The following is a 12,596-nucleotide window of genomic DNA, read 5'->3' as shown; positions in this document are numbered from 1 at the left end:
CCTTCTCCGCCTCTTCCTGTGGTTCGTTGGCCCCCTCCCCCGGCTCCGTGCTGCTCTTGGGGGAAGGGGTGTCACTGTTGGGGCGGTCCCAGCCCTACCTCCGGCCCTTGCGACCACACCCATTCTCACTGTGAATCTCCCCGCTGGGGTCGGAGCGTCGGGCAGAGTTGGGGAGCGGGGAGGGGACTGAGCCGGCCGGAGGGCCCCCCGCCCCCGCCCCCGCCCGCCCCGGGACTGATAATGTGAAGTTCCTCATTTTGCACAAGTGGCACTAGCCCCAGGGCTAACCTTTCCCTCCCTCTGGAGTCAGAGGGCTGAGACAGCCCTGGCCTACCCGGTCTCCCACTCCCGCGGTGGTCCCCCCCTCCCTTCCCTGGGGCCCCGGACCATATTTATTGCATGCGCCCTGGGCGGCCCCCCCAACCCCGAGCCCAGGCTGGGCTGGAACGTGGTCTCTTTAGCTCCCTCCTCCTCGTTTGTATATTTCCTACCTTGTACACAGGCTCTTCCAGAGCCGCTTCCATTTTCTATACTCGAACCAAACAGCAATAAAGCAGTAACCAAGGACCCTGGACCCAGCGGCTCTGTTCGCCCTGCACAAGGAGCTGGGTGGGCCGCACCGGGGTGGGTGCAGGGGCCAGAAGCAGCGCCCTCATATAGGTGCGGTGGCTTGGACCTTCCCTCCCCGGTCCCAGAGACAGATCAGCAAGAGCTCAGGTATGTTTCATAACTAAAAATTTATTAAGGGAACAAGTCCAGTGCTGCAAACGGGACAGAAAGGAGAGACAGGGTCTCCCACCCACCCAGTCGTCAGCCTTCATCCAGGGGAAAGGATCTCAGAGGAGAGGCCAGGGACCCTATACCCCCAAAAAGCCCAGTCTTCTGAGGCCCTGGGGGACTCACCGCCCCAAATCGTCGGCCGTGGCTCTCCTGTACAATTCCCCCTCCTTCTGGCATAATCTCGGGCCTCCGGGAGGGCACTGCCTTGCTCCCATCCTCTGGGCAGGCTGTATAGTCAGATGGGGGGCTCTGGGGGATTCCCCCACTGGTCCCATCAAAACTTACTCCTGGCTCCGCCTCCAAACCCTGTCTTCCCCTAAGTCCCCCTCCATCCCTGTCCCTGGGTTGGGAGAACGCTTTCCCAGTAGGAAGCCTCCTGAGTGAAGCTTTGAACACAGGTGCCAGCTAAAGAGGCAACAAAAAACCAAGGCCTAAGGGCCCCTGGGTCAAGTTCTTCTAGGGCAAAGCTAGAAACAGGGTGCAAACTCCAGGCTAGGCAATGCTGCTCCCAGGCACTGGCCCACCCTATCCTCCCTCAGGCTGGGCTGGAGGAGCCTGGAAGTATCCCAGAGCAGAGGGGCCTGGGAAAGGTGGTCAGCGGCAGGAAAGCTTTCTTAGGTTCCTGCCACAGGTACCGCGGGAGAAGGATTCAGAGTGAGAACCTCCATGGCAAGGAAATGAGGGGCCAGGAAGGTGAGAGGACTCAACTAGAAAGAGAAGGAGGGGGAGGGGGATGATTCAGAAGGGGGAGGGGGAGGGGGAGTCGAGAAGAGTCTGAGGAAAGTTTGTCAAGTGGAAACTAGAGCAAAAGGCAGGCCAGTGGAGGGAGATGGAGCAGGCAAAGGCCACCCAGGAAGCATGGGCCTGAGAGCAGATGTCCCTTCCCTACAGACCCATGACCAACCGAGGGGAAAACAAGTGGCCCAGTACAGTGGACCCAGATTGGTAAGGGCGGGAAGAGCAGCGGGATGGGTGTGTGTGTGGGGGGGTGGCCTAGGGCTGCTGTTCAGAACCCAAGTGGGGTCCATAGGGGAATCCAGGCCTCAGGGGGAGAGAGATGCCCTGAGCACTCTCTTCACGGCGTGACCAAAGCCTCTTGGACGCTTTCAGGACAGGGGCTCTGAAGGTTAAAGGGACCCGTGATCTCACCTGCATCTGATGGAAACTCTAACCCTCTGCCCCATCTCCAGCTGAGAAAGTGGCTGAGTCCCTGGGCTAAGAGGCCGTCCCCCAGCCCCTGAACCGGACACGGGGAGGGAGAAAGGCTGAGCACTGGCGGTCTGTCTGGCTCGCCCACCTGCTGTCACTGCAGCCAGCCACCTCCCTGCTAAATCCCGGCAGCCCAGGAGGGTCCCAGCGGCTTCCGACCGGCCCTTGGGAGGGGCTCTGTGCGGAGCAGCTGCCCCCACAGCGCGGCCACGGCGTGGGGGGGAAGAGGGTGGTTTACTGTCTGGGTGGACTGGTGGCTCAGGCACGCGGGCATCTCCTGTGCTACTCTGGGCGCCTGGTGGCCTCTCGGGAACGGTTCCATGGGGGTGGGCCCCGCTGTGGCCCTCTCAGCCCACCTGGGCCCACGTGAGGAAGGCCGGGATGTCCCGCACAGGCACATTCCTGGTCAGCGCCTTCACACGCAGGTTCCGGTCATCCGTCAACAGCACCACCTCCCGCAGTAGCCGGATCGGCTCCTCTGTTGGCACGAGAGAGCAGAGGGACTTCACTGAGGGCCGGAGGCAGGGGCACTGGCTGCCTCTCCTCTTCCGGAGGGGAAAGCAGTCCTGGGGGCTCAAGGCCAGCCATATCTTGGCCCTTCCACAGGTCCTTTCCCTCGTGCGGACTATCAGCCGAGGGCGCCCCTCCCCTACCGGCTTAGGGAGGGCCATGAGGGGCCAGGGCTGGCCTTCTGCTCTGGACCCCCGCCCCCAGCATAGGGCTGTGCTGCCTCGTGCCCTGAGAGCTGCCCGACCCGCCAGCCTCCGCAAACCCCTCTTCTCAGGACTCAGCTGAGAGAGCAGAGCCGGCCCTCCTATTCCTCCTGACTGCACGGCTAGTCCTGGACCCCAAATATTCCTCTCTTCTGCACATCTTCTCCCCCCACCCCCCATCCCCCCCAAGGCCAGCAGATCCACGCTTTAGGTATTCAGAGGTAGAAAACTCGAGATGGAATACAAAATGTACCCGGGGCTCCCGGGAAGTGAGGAGAGGGGTTAGTTCAGGGAGCTCTGAGGAGAGGAGGGCAAGGGTCCCGGCAGAGCCCAGCCAAGGTGGCCCTGAGGTTAGAGCCAAAAGATTCCCTCTATTAAATAAACGTGATCCGTGTGTACGGCAAGAACCTCTAGGTACAGAAAAAGGAAAGGTGAAGTCGCATCATTCTCCCTGTTCTCTCCCTCATGTCTCTCTGTCTTGTTTCCCAGGGTAGAGCTGTGTATGTCTCCAGATTTCTTTATGCACATTTACAAGTGTATATATGTTATATAAGCTTTTTTTCTATAACATTACAATCATACTCACCGTACCTACTTCATTCAAATTTTAAAGATTTTAAAGTTCTTTCTATATCGGCACAAACGGACGCACAAACGGATAGCCTTCGTTCTTTTTAGATGACTTTTTAAGCAGGGTATCTTCCCCCACTTCTTTCCCCCTAATTCCCTAAACTTTTAATAATGTATTGGGGAGAATTTAAGCTGGGGCCAAGCACTCACACAAGTGACATCCCCACCCCTGCTAAGGCCCCTTGGGTGGCAGGTCCACTCCTCGGTCCCAGGCTGGGTGTTTGCTGACGGAGGCCCGGCAGACAGTGAGGCACAGGAAATGTCCTGCGGGGCTTGCTGACTGTGAGGGCTGGCGGGGCTGGGGGACTGCAAACATCCCTGCCGACCTGAGCAGTTTCAGGCTTGCCAGCTCCAGGCAGGGAGGCTGAGAACTGGCTGTCAGCCTTGGGAGGAGTCTGGGGGGAAGAGGGAGGGAGAGGCTCGTGGGGTTGATGGCGGTGAGAGAAGGGGAGAGGCGGAACGAGGGTGTGGTGGGAGGTGAGCAGCTGTGGCGGACAGAGAGGGAGAGGAAGGCAGCCATGGGGAGAGGAGATGCTCTGAGACTGCTCGGCTGCTTGGGCCTGGCCCCTCGGGGTGTGTGCGGTGGGGCGGGGGGGGACGTGCAGTGCCATGTGGGGCTCCCGGCGGCTGCCCAAGTCTGTCCACAGCCCCACTGGTCCTGCCCTGGGACTCAGACCAGGCGAGTCCCAGGCCTTAGGTCAGCCAACCAAGGCCCGGCATTGCTGGCAGGGGTCTGCAGGGGTTTCTGTGGATACTTTGAGACATTTTTAACAATAAACATCCTCTGTTTTGACACTGGTAACTTCACTTTGTTAGAAACCAGAGACTGTCATCTTGTCAGGCCCCATCCGCCATAATCCACATGATTTTAAAATTCAACATCGTTTACACATAAACATTTGGTGATGGTTTCTCTGTGAATCTGACAAGTTAATCTGCTAAGAATTCACACTGACAAATGGGGTTTGATTACACCAGCCGTTGCTGATGTAATTCTGATAGGGGCGGTCCCCAGGATGGCAATGGGTTCCTGTAGGCTGTTTGGGGTGAAGCGGGTGGGGGCGGGCGGGGGGGAGACTAGGGCCAAAGCCAAAATGTGTCTCTGCTAAGAAAGAAACAGCTCTGAGGCTGGGTGGGGCCACAGCAGTATCTGAACCGTACTTCCCAACAAGGCCTTCTGCACTCCTGCCTACCTCTCCCTCAGAAGGTGCCCCTCTAGGAAGCTGCCTGCGAGCAGAGCCCAACCTCCTCTGTTGGGCTCAGCCAGGACTCCTTTTTACCACTTGAATGCTCTGAATCTGGCCCTAAGGGACAGGACATGCAAGCCACGTGGCAGGACCCCTCTGGAGAACAGCAGCTGTGGGCTCATTACCAGCCTCAGGTACAGAGACTTGGGCAGCAGTGAGGGGCTGCACTGAAGTGGGTGGGAGGAGGGCTGGAGAGAAGACAATCCCCAGGCCAGCCTAGAAGCCAAGGCCAGGAAAGTAAGCAGAGACAAGAGATGGGTGACAACTAAGAGAAAATGACAAGAGGCCACATACACACAGACACAGACTACATGGTGAGAATTATCAGCTCTGCTGATGACACCGAGATAGGAAATCCTAGGAAATCCTTCCAAAAGAAGAAATGTCAGAGTCCTGGGTGCCGGGAGCAGAAAACACCTGAGCCTCGCTGACTCTGAGGGGCTGAGGGGCTGCGTCAGAGGAGAGATGGTTCTGGGTTGAGGGTGAGGTGCTAAAGCACCTGGAAGAGAACCCCTGGTTCCCAGATGGGATTCTGCTCACCAAAACGGTTTTGAAAACTGGGCTGAGGGCTCAGTCCACAAGCTCTCACCTGCCTCCAAAGGGCTGTGTCACACAACCAGAGAGACAGGAAGGAAAGGCCCACCACTAGGTGGGGGAGCACTCCCCCCCCGACCCCCCATACACGGTAAACATTCACGGATGAATTGAGAGGATGAACATGGCCAAGAACAGGGAGGTAGGCCCTGGGGACCACCAGGGACTGTCCTCAGAGCGGCGGAGGGCTGGGCTCAGGAGACCATGCCCAGAATAAGCTACACTGAATCATAAAGACATTCTTGCTGTCAGAGAACTCACCGAGGACCCAAGAAAGGAAATGGACGCATGCACAGTGGGAAAGTTCAGTCTAGAGCCCAGCTTCCTGGGCTAGGCCCATCCCTAGTTGGCCGAGGGTTCACCTGAGGGTGGGGGAGTTGTGACAGGGAGGTCTGACTTCCAGGAGGGGAGGAAACTGGGCTGGCCTCAGGCTTTTATCAGGCCTGAACCCTGATTCCTTAAACTTCCCAGGCCAGAGTCAGTGGAGGGACCCTTCCCTAGGGCCAAGGAGGGCAGGACAAGGTAGGGAGGGGAAGGGATGGTCCCGAGGCAGAGGCACAGCTGTACCTTTGTTGGTGGGCATGAAGTCCTTGGCTTTGTCTTTGCAGTAGTGGAGGCAGCAGGAGAGGATCAGGTCATCATTGTTGCCCTGGAGGAAGACAGGGTAAGCGCCACCGGGCAGGAGGGGGCGCCATGCAGAGGAGGCACAGGTATGCTCTGCCTCTGGGGTCCTGGGGAAGGTCACTTCCCAGTGTCCCTCCCAGACATGCCCTGGTCCTGCTTGGCCAGGTCCAACTGTGCCAAGAGTGATCTAGGGGACAAGGAACTCCCCCTCCTGGGCCTCGATGGTGGCCGTCCCCTCGGCTGCTCAGGACAACTGGCCTTCCTCTAGCCCCTCCCTCCCGGAGACCCTGTTCTGAAGGCTGGCTATAGGTGCTCCCTTTTTGCCCTGGGTCTCACCAGCTGGCCAGTGATGTCCTCACTGCGGAAGGCGATGGATTCGAGTTCATTGCCACGGCTGGTCAGGGCCCGTAGGCAAGAGTCCCGACTCTCGAATCGCTGCTCGAGGAACTCAATGGACTTCCGGGCCTTTTCCTGCACCACACGGGCATAGCCCCCAGCCCGGTGGTCTGTCTCCTGCCCCTTGGCCAGGCCGTCCAGCTCATTGATCACTGATGAGACACAGTCCCGCAAGGAATCAGCCTCAGCAATCAGCAATCACGTCTGTCCTCGCCCGAGGCCTCGCTTTCCCAGCCAGCCCCTCCCCAGACCACAGAAGCCATCCTTCCCCACAGGAGTCTTCCAGTGAAACTAGGGGATCTTGGGGGGCAAGAAATGCCCCAGACTTTCCACAGTGTTCTATCTTCTTTCTGCCTCTTCCCCTGGGCCCCACCCTCCTCCTGGGAGGAACTTACAGGGAGTTTCTGGAGCTGCTGTATTCAGGGGAAGAAACCTGGCCTCTCTATCGCATTCCTCAGTTATAGAATCAAATCGAGAGGGTCCCTCAGGAGAGGCGAGGGTATGTACGGCTAGAGGAAAGAGGCACTCTCCCTCATCCGCCTGGGCCCCCACCACGGCAGTCCAAGAGGGGCCCAGTTCCATGCCCACCCCTGCCAGAGCGCAGGGAGGTCACGAGGTGGCAAGTGGGGATCACAGCCTCACTCACAAGGACCCTGCTATTCCCCTAAACCCCTGGCACATCTACCTCCTCTGATAGTGCACGTGTGTGTGTGTGTGTGTGTGTGTGTGTGTGTGTCTGCCTGCCTATGTGTCTGGGACACAGCTTCATTTTCTGGTGAAGATTCTTTCCAAAATTCCAGCCAAAAGCCTGAGGTCAAGTGGGAAATATGCACTCCTTGGGGGCTCCGGGAGAGTTTGGGGTCTGAGGCCTCTCCTCAGTGCAGTGATTCATGGCTCGGGGAATCGGCGTGAGCATGCTGTTCCATGGTGAGCCTGGCACTCACCGTCTGGGTATTCAGAGACACTTTCTGGAAAGGGCCCATGTGGGAATACACACACACAGACACACACACAGACACACACACACGCCACGCCTTCAGCAACCTGAGGCTGCAGTGTCCACCCAATGTATGGCTGAGGTTGCGGAGTAGTGGTGGATGGGTGTATGGTACAGCAAACAGAACATCAAACATGAAAAACTGGTATTCTATCCCAAAATCTGCTTTCCTGCTTCCAAACTAAACAGGCTTCAAAGGGGAAGCTTGTTTGTGCTTCTGCACCAGGCGGGGCTTCTCGAAGCTGGGGTCAGACCTAAGGAGCAGGGAGCAGGTTAAAGAGCACAAGAAACAAGCAGAGAAGGCTGCCGGCTTAACCCTTTGTGCTCTGCGCACAGGGCAGGACTCCCCTGCGGCGCCTCACTGAACAGGAGCCCCCTCTACAGCCCCTGAGAGTCAAGGCCCTGCCCAGCTGAGGACGCTTCAGAAAGGCTGGCCTGGATGCCGTGACAGAGTTGGCATTTCCCAGTGCCCCTGGGGGTTGACCAGTTATTCTCTATCTATATTCTCCTCTGAGTTTTCTCATATATTTGCTCCCTCCCCACTGAATCCGGCTTCCCCCACTGAACCATAAGCTCTTCAAGGCCAAGGGCTGCAGCTCTGCCTTTCACTGGCTCCCTCGGGAACAAGAAGACTGAGCACACAGTAGGGGCACAATCGGTGCTGGTGACTGAGGGCTCTGCCAGGCTGGGATGGTGTCTGAGGCTCCTACCAAGACTTAGGGGGCTCCTGAGACGCCAGCAACCTCTCAGTTACACCATTTCCTGACCATCTAGCAAAAGGTGACCAATTCACTTTCTTATCCCTGAAAATCTCCTGGGTGGGAGAGCACAGGGACATGCTATCCTGAAAGTTGCCCCACCCCGGGCCCTGGTGAGGGTAGAGGGGAAGCTGCAACAACGCGACAGTCTGGCTCTACCTGGGGCAGACAAGCTGCTCTACTCCTGAAGAACAGAAAACCTTCCCTTGGGTCTAAGGGCCTGGGTTGAAGAGGCTCTGGCCAGGCCACATGGGGAGGGGGAAGGAAGACAGAGAGGGTGGAGGCGGGACGAGGGCTGCTTCAGTGCCAACATTCTCAGGTGGTGCTAACGTGTTTCCCACAACCCCCCAGGGTTCTATAGCCTCTGCAGGGGCGGATGTTTCCTGCCCTTTGTTTCCACTCTCATCTGGCACTAAGACACTAGGGACTGGGAGGGAAGGCCCAGCGGAACATCTTGGCATGAATGTCAGAGGTGGCTTGGCAGGCAGACTGCCAGTCTGGCAGATTTTCCAGAGGACAGGGCCCCTCAACTTGCTCCAAGTGGCTGGTGAGAAGGGGACATTAAAAAGCCTGGGCTTGCCAGCCATCTCCCAGATACTCTCCTCCACAGGATAGCTATCAGTGATATTAGCTGTTATCAGTTACATCAGACAGCAGCCCGGAGCCCAGAACACAAAGCCCATCCTGAAGCTGACCCACCACAGGGCTCCCAGAACCAGAGGTGCCTCAGACAGCCCTCTGGAGATAGCCCAGCTGGGCTCCTTTGGCCTGAGGGTGGAAGCAAGCTAGCTGGGTCCTGAGATGCTGACCCTGTACCAGCACCAATGACCAGACAGTGGTAAGAGCCCAAGTGGCAGGAATCCACACGCGTGAGCCAAGGGCTTGCTCTGGAGGGTTTCCATCAGCCTGGCCTTAGGGTGACATTGGCCAGAAGAATGTTACCTCGAACCAACAGAACGATCATGAAAAGCTACAAGACAATCAGACCAAAGGCATCTAAGCACTTCAAAACCCTCCCAGCCTCCCTGCCAGACCACCCAGCAGCACTGCCGCTATCTGCCAGGGCTGAGTGTTTACCAATAACGGGAACCAGCTTTGCTGTTTTACTGCAAGCTTTATAAGGATAAAAACAAGGGCTGGGCTCATGCAGCCTCTGGTTGCTGGGACACAGGAGTCCATTTGCTCAAGCAGTTTAAGCCATGGATCAGCCATAATAATTTGAACTGCTTTGATTATTAAACAATTTTCCTTGCCCCACACATTCCCTACTTCCCTGCAAATCCTGTCTTACACACACAGCAGGGTTCTGCCTGCCTGGCCCCCAGGCTGCGGGGCATGTGTGTAGAGGGGGTTACTGCGCACATGCAGGGCTGCTCTGGCCTGACTCACCGATGAGGGGCACCACCAGGATGTACTTCCTGCTCTCCAGCAGCTGTGCCAGACTGGCCAGGTGGTCAATGAAGCCGTTGGTGTCTGGTACGAGGAACAAGGGTCTGATCTCGAGCTCCATCTGCCTCAGATGACTCTGGTCCTCCAGGACAGCCTACAGGGACACAGAACGGTGAGTGAGCCAGTGAGTGAGTAGGCAAGGGGTGGGCGAGCCGGGGCCCTGAGTCCACGGTGTGTCAGCATCCTGCCCCTTCCCCCGCCCAGAGAAACAGCCAGTCCCTGTCGGGACAGGCCCGAGGGCTAGGCAAGGCACTGCAATAAAAATCAGTGTAGACCAAATGGCTTGGGGAAACAGGCGTGACTAAAACCCTCGCATAGGACTGAGAAGGGACCTTGATGGTTATTAAAAATAACGGGTCTCTGAAAGTAAGACCTTGGGCTAAAAATCAGCAAGGGAGAGTTAGGTTCCTTGGATATGGAAGTGGTTTCACATTCGTTATCTAGGCAGCATATACAGGGGGTACTTCTCAACCCAGACACTTTTACGTACATGTATATCCCAAACAGAATTTATTTCAATTTACTTCACTGTGTACTTAAAAACAGGAAAGAAAAAGAATAAACTCGAAGTCTATACAAAAAGAGTGATGCTGACAACTAACAATTAACACCGAAGTGTCCCACATCGGCGGGAGCCCACATGGTGGGATGGTTTAGGACCCAACTCACAGATGTGCAAAGACCACCATCCAGACTGATGAGAATCGTCACCATCTTCCCCCACCAGCATGGTGATCCCTAAACAGTAGTCTTCTGTGCTCTACCTGCACTCCTTTGCCACGATCCTGTACAACCTGTACTCTTGTTTACTTGATGTTTTTCTTTAAATTGACTTTACGTCAGCTCGTTTTTGTGGCTTAGCAAATAATATCTGTGGTATCAGGAGTCTGAGAGCCTAGGAATATGTTTACCAGCGCAAGCGGCATTTCCGCAATAAAGAGTCAGAATGTCTTCTATGAATCATTGAAAAAACCCCTCATGTAGCACCAGTGGTCTGGGCACCACACCTCGGAAGGCACACGGCCTAGCGCCTGTTAGTCTTACAGATGTTCACATCTTTCAGGGAAGCTCCATGCTCATCTGTAAAAGCCCAATCTTCTCAAGTCCGCCAGGGCCTTGTGTGGCAGCAGCTCTTTGAGACTGGCTCTGGGTACACCTGTCACTATAGAACATGGTCACTATTGTGCTGCTTCCTCTTCTGGGGACCATGGCCAAGAAGCAGACTGATTTGCGGGCATCTGCCCAGACAGTGTGCTCCCTGTGTGCAGAGCCAGAGGGCACTGAAACAAACCCGGTACGGGCCTGGCGAGCAGGTCCCAGCCCTGTCCTGCCCTCCCATGGCCTCCTGCCACACACCACCTTGCAGGGACAGAGACACAAGCACGGAGCAGGGGAGGAGGTGTGCGTGCCAACTGAGACGGGGCCCACGGGCTGGGCCCTGGCCACTAACAGTCAGTGAAAAAGGCGATCAGGTTTCACTGGCAGTGACAGTAAAACTGAAAGGGCATGCCTCTGAATGCTGGGGGTGGCTCCTCTGTGACCTGCTGGGGACCTCTCCCTATGAGTAAGTCATTGCTGCCACTGCCACCACAGCTGGTGGAAGGCACAGGACGCTGGCAGGCATGAGAAACGCAGCTGAAGGGCTTGCCTGCTGAAGTCTTACGGCTCTCACCTCATGAAGGGAAAGCACCTCTGCTGCAGGCCACGTTCCCAGGGGAGGTGGGTCACTGGCCCCCCCAATGGGGCTGCCAACTAGAGGGTGACACACATTCTACCGAACTCAACTTGGGCATTAAAAAAAACCCTATTTTTTTAATTGAGATATAATCGATATATAACACGTGGGGCGGCGCGGGCATTTTGTGAGAACAGGAAGCGGTCCCCACTCAGGCTTAGTGAGCTCTCCCGTCTCTCTGCTCACAGAGGGAGCATCGGCACTCCTGCCGCTTATTTTCCCGGGTCTCAGCGTTCTCTGTCCAGCCTTTCCACTGCCTGGAACGTTTCTCTTGGCATTTTAGGCCCCTAAACCTCCGTCTTTCTCAGGACGCACCCTGACGCCGGCTGGGCCTGAGCCCAGCATCTCTGCCACCGTTCCGCTCAGGCCCCTTTCACAGCTTAGTTTTCCTGCCTCCATAAATGATCCTCTGGCCCTAAGGCTGACTCTAAGGACGTGGCATTGGCTGCCCCTTTCACCCTGTGGGAACAATGAGCTCCTAAGACCTCAGACCACCCTTCCGTAAATGCCGGCCACGGGCAGGAGGGCCTTTAGGCCAGATGGCCGAGGGAGGCGGGGGGCTGAGCCTGCCTGGGTGTTTTGATGACAGGATGGAAGAAAAATCTAGGTGCAAGGTCCAGGGAAGCGCTAGCGGTCTGAGTTCTCTGAGATCTGGCTCAGGGCCAGAAAGGTGAACAGAGGCCACAGCCTTTTTGGGAGGTGGCAGCCTTGCTGGTTCCCCAGGGGTGGGCGGGATCAAGCTGATGAGGGTAGCCAGAGCTGTGCTGCCACCATCCGGTCCCAGGGACACCCGCAGACAACTTCCCTTAACCTGGCTCTGCCCAGTGAGTCACTGCACAACTGCTTCCTGTTCCCCACATGCCCTCCTGGAGTCTCAGGAGATTCACTGAAGCTGCTCCCCCTTCTCTTGGGGTACCAGTGGGACTCTGGGGGGTCATACCTGGGTCAGGAGACTGGCCCAGTCCCCTTTAAAGAATGGCAGACAAGGAAGGATTGGGAATCCGCAGCCCCTCGTCTGTGGGTGTCGGTGTTTCCGGCCCTCTCTGAGTGGCGGTGTGTGTGTGTGTGTGTGTGTGTTTGTGTGTGTTTAGCATTTGCCCTCCCAACTTTTCCAGATTTTACCCGTCAGATTCCTGGCAGCTGTGCACGGCGCCTGTGCCGGCCGTCACGTCCCATTCTGATCTCTGGGTCGCACGGTGAGAGAAGGACACAGGATGCGCAGGGAGTGAAAAAGTGATGTCGGTGGGGAGAGCGCCAAGTCCCCGCTCACAGCCATGGGATGCTTGGGGAGAAGGGGGAAGCATGCTGCTGTGGAGCTCAGAGGCCGGTAGTGAGATTTATTTTTGTTTGTATGAGCAAGACGCTGCAGAAGCCTCTGGTGGGGGTGAGGGGACGCAACTGGAATGCTGTGATGCAGACGGACTGGCCCTGGCCTGGAGTCAAGTGTGCTGACCCGGAAGGAGA

The 12,596-nt window shown here is 56.9% G+C and overlaps 1 protein-coding gene across 1 annotated transcript in view; it reads right to left on the bottom strand.

Moving 5' to 3' along the window:
- Window positions 1-2,097: 2,097 nt before the first annotated feature.
- Window positions 2,098-12,596, bottom strand: part of SMG6 (SMG6 nonsense mediated mRNA decay factor) — a 229,655-nt gene continuing 219,156 nt past the window's right edge. The window contains exons 16-19 of the mRNA XM_079725665.1: window positions 9,338-9,491; window positions 6,134-6,345; window positions 5,741-5,822; window positions 2,098-2,467 (exon numbers count right to left, since the gene is read on the bottom strand). Coding sequence (XP_079581791.1) covers window positions 2,337-2,467; window positions 5,741-5,822; window positions 6,134-6,345; window positions 9,338-9,491 — 579 coding nt within the window. The 3' untranslated portion in view covers window positions 2,098-2,336. The remainder of the gene's footprint in view (window positions 2,468-5,740; window positions 5,823-6,133; window positions 6,346-9,337; window positions 9,492-12,596) is intronic.

This window comes from Hyperoodon ampullatus (genome assembly GCF_949752795.1).
Source record: "Hyperoodon ampullatus genome assembly, chromosome: 19".
Classification (NCBI taxonomy): domain Eukaryota; kingdom Metazoa; phylum Chordata; class Mammalia; order Artiodactyla; family Ziphiidae; genus Hyperoodon; species Hyperoodon ampullatus.
Note: the sequence above shows the minus strand (reverse complement) of the source record. Positions and strands in the feature narration are given on the sequence as shown.